Source organism: Propithecus coquereli, unplaced genomic scaffold, assembly GCF_000956105.1.
Source record: "Propithecus coquereli isolate 6110/MARCELLA unplaced genomic scaffold, Pcoq_1.0 Scaffold23, whole genome shotgun sequence".
Lineage (NCBI taxonomy): Eukaryota > Metazoa > Chordata > Mammalia > Primates > Indriidae > Propithecus > Propithecus coquereli.
In genome coordinates this window covers 3,587,802-3,591,651 of record NW_012147841.1, presented here as the reverse complement: position 1 = coordinate 3,591,651, position 3,850 = coordinate 3,587,802, and the positions used below count along the sequence as shown (strand labels likewise).

The 3,850-nt window shown below is 46.4% G+C and overlaps 1 protein-coding gene across 1 annotated transcript in view; it reads right to left on the bottom strand.

The window, feature by feature from the left end:
• NUDCD1 (NudC domain containing 1) overlaps positions 1–3,850 on the bottom strand; it is a 109,863-nt gene that overhangs the window by 42,099 nt on the left and 63,914 nt on the right. Inside the window, exon 5 of the mRNA XM_012645297.1 lies at positions 46–51. Coding sequence (XP_012500751.1) covers positions 46–51 — 6 coding nt within the window. The remainder of the gene's footprint in view (positions 1–45; positions 52–3,850) is intronic.

The window sequence follows — 3,850 nt, the reverse complement described above, 5'->3', positions numbered from 1 at the left end:
AATGCTAATAGCAAATAGGCATTATTTATTTGGTAAGTATTTATTAAACATCTAATCAAGTAAGCTAATACACAGATTTTATTAAAAATGTTTTTTGGGAGAGGGAGGGGCAAGATGGCTGACTAGAGACATCACTTGCCAGACTGTGCTGGAGAAGAAGGATTTCAGATAACGGAGACGGGAGAGGGATGCAGCTCAGGTGTAGACAATAGAAAGAAGTGCCGGAGCCTGCCAGGGACCTCATGGAGGAAAATTCTGAAGAGAAGGAAGAGGATAATGGAAAAAATGGAAATCAGGGAGGATCAAATCCAGAGGGGGTCAGAGCCCAGTAAAGGGGTAAGAGGGAATCCCTTTTTCTCTCCCACACTCTTTCGGTGATCAGCGGGCTACCAAGTTACTTGGAAGCTTTTCCACTCCCACAAGCCCAAATACTGCAGCAACCAAGTAATTGCGGGGGAACTTGCCTGATGCCAAAGCTCGGACATTCTTTGTGGGGCTGCCCTCCAAGGAGAGTGACTCAAGAGGAGGGAGAGCAGGCTTTCTTCCATTCAGATTCTTATCTTTCCCTGCCCCTCCACCACCCACTGCAACTGGAGAAGAGTTTGAGCCAAGAATTTCGCCAGTTGCCACCTCTCCCCAGCTGGCGCATCCTGCAGTTTGAGGTTTTCACAGAGAGTGGCCCACGCCTTTCCCTATGAGGGCCTGTAGTGGACCTGGGGTACATGATTTGGGAGCTCCCTGCCCACCAGTGTTTCTTGGAGACTCTTGCCAGCCAATGGGCCAGACACACAGGCCAGATCCCATGCCCCCAGGACACAAGCATGTCACTGGGGCACACAAAAGGGAGGTTTGGGAGCTGGACTTGGGAGGCAAAAGAGCCCACATGGGTGAAACTGACAGGAGAATACTGTGGGGGTCTAAGACACAGCAATCTGGGAGAGCACCCATCTCCCCCCACGGAAAACCATGCTGTTGGGCTAGGGTGGGTCCTCCAGCAGGGAAGATGGCAGCCCATAGCACCACAGTAACCAAGTACTGTGCATTCAGGCACCTTAGGCTGTCAGGGAATTGTGGTCCCTTCCTCACAAGCAGTCTTCCTGGTCTGGAGAGTCTGCCTTGACCCTCCTCCCAGTGGCTCACCCTAGAGGCTAAGAAAACCACCTCTGAGCCCTGCCAAGGTTTTACAAAGCCATGGAGGCTAGCACAACCTAACCACACTCTGCCTGGCTCCTCCATCTAACCCTGTTGTGGTGGAGACCAATCAACCCCCTGGGAGCTACAGGGCCTTCCCAAAGCCTGGGGCATTCAAATACTCCACCTGGAGGAACTAGAGTTTATCCCAGGCACAAAAGATCATCTCCACAGTTGGCTCTTTCCTGCAAGCATCAACCACTCACAGGGAGAACAACTCTATAGCTCATTGCGGCACCTACCAACTCAATCAAACAGGGCGGGGCTAATTCTTACAAGCATCACCCATCATATTAGAGACTACGTTGGGGTGCCAATACAATTCACACTGATGCAAAGAGGTAAAGACAGCAGGATAGAGGCAACTTGAGGTGACACTGACTTTTAGGAGAGAAACAAAAGTTACAGGCAGCTTGATCTCTGAGGTGTCTCCCTCTTCCACTGCAGACCCCTGGGCTGACGGAAAGCTACTATGAGTCTGCACAAAGACATTCCGCCAGAGAGCAGGTGTGGCAGAGATCTGGTGCCTGCCAAGCCCAGGTTTCTGAAACCAACGACACCTGATCATTCTGGTACAGAAAGCCAGGTCTGCTCAGAACCCAGCCTTCCAGCAACAGCCTTTGCATCACCCGTGCTGGGCTTGCAGGGGAACAGAGGCTCGCCTGTGTCTTGCCCTGTGACTGTGGACTGAGCAGAACTCCTCCCAGCATGGGAAGCGAACAGAAGCGGAGCCTCAGATGCCACAGGAACCACTTGGGAACCCTGAGGCTATGCCTCAGTGGGTCTTAGGTGCTGGGGAAGAACCTTAGCCGACTAGAAGCCCCGACCAGTCCACACGGACTCTGAGCCGCTGAGACAAACCCTTGCCTGCTCAACTGGACATCATCAGTCCCCACACTGGTGGAACAGTCACTATATGGGCAGCTCAGCCCCAGAAATCCCCAGAGCCAGCACTGAAACCATCACTGTGTTAGAGTCCTGGGCTGCCGCCAGGCCTGCAACTCCACCTCAGAGATTCCAGAGTTGTGCCTGGTCCCCAAGACAACATTACTGAGTCCCCACCACTACCTCTGGGTCAGCAGAACATCCCTGAGGTCCAACGCTTCACTCAGGACTCTCCACCCGTGAGCAGCAGTCACGCCTGGAATTGGTTCAAGATAGAGTCCCCAGTAAAGGAGAAGACATAACAATCCTAAACATATATGTACCCAACACAGGAGCTCCCAAATACACAAAGCAAATTTTCCTAGAGCTAAGCAAAAAATAAATAGCGCCATTGTAATTACCAGGGACCTCAACACCCCACTGTCAGAGTTCAACAAATAATCAAAGCAGAAAATAAATAAAGAAACAGTAGACTTAAACCAAACTCTAAATCAAATTGATCTAACAGACATTTACAGAGCATTCTACCCCAAAACTACAGAATACACATTCTTCTTAGCAGCACATGGGATATTCTCCAAGACTGATCATATCTTAGGCCATAAAACAGATCTCAGCAAATTCAAAAGAACCAAAATTATACCACGTACTTCTCAGACCACAGCAGAATAATACTAGAAATCAATCATGAGAGAAATACTAAAACATATACAAAGTCATGGAAATTAAACAACCTGCTGCTGAACGATTACTCGATCAAGAATGAAATTAAGATGGAAATCAAAAAATTCTTTGAACTGAACGACAAAGGGGACACAAGCTATCAAAATCTATAGGACATGGCAAAAGTACCCCTCAGGGGAAAATTCATATACTTCAATGTCTACATCAAAAAGACAGAAAGATGACAAATTAACAATCTAATGGCACACCTCAAGGAACTAGAAAAGGAAGAACAAACCAAACCCAAAGCCAGCAGAAGAAAAGAAATAAGGAAGGTAAGAGCAGAACTAAATGAACTGGAAAACAAAAAAACGATACAAAAGATTAACAAAATGAAAAGTCCAAAAATAATAGTTGCTGTCATGGATACAGAGAGAAAGGAACACTTATACAGTGCAAATTAGTACAACCTCTATGGAAAACAGTGTGGAGGTTCCTCAAAAAACTAAAAGTGGACCTACCATTCTATCTAGCAATCGCACTATTGGGTATGTACCCAAAGGAAAAGAAAACTTCTCATTAAAAAGACACCTGTACTAGATTGTTTATTGTAGCACAATTCACAACTGGAAAGATGTGGAATAAACCCAAGTGCCCATCAATTCTTGAGCGGATTAATAAAATGTGTGTGTGGGGGGGTGTGCGTATGTGTGTGGATATACACACACACACACACACCATGGAGTACTACTCAGCCAAAAAAAAGATGAATTAATAACTTTTTGAACAGTCTGGATGGAACTGGAGACTATTCTCCTACGTGAAGTATCTCAGGAATGCAAAACACAAACACCACAGGCACTCACTATTAAATTGAAACTTAATCAAGAAGTGCACAAGTGCACAGAGGGAAGTTAAACTCAGTGGAAATCAACCAGAGGGGCGTGGAGAGGAGGGGAGGGGAAAAAACCAATCTAATGGGTACTAAGAACACTGTTTGGGTGATGGGCACTCCTATAGCTGGGACTCAAAAATGATACATGTAACCTAAAACATTTGTACATCCTTAATATTTTTGGGAAAAAAAAATCTGTTGAAATAATAAAAAAAA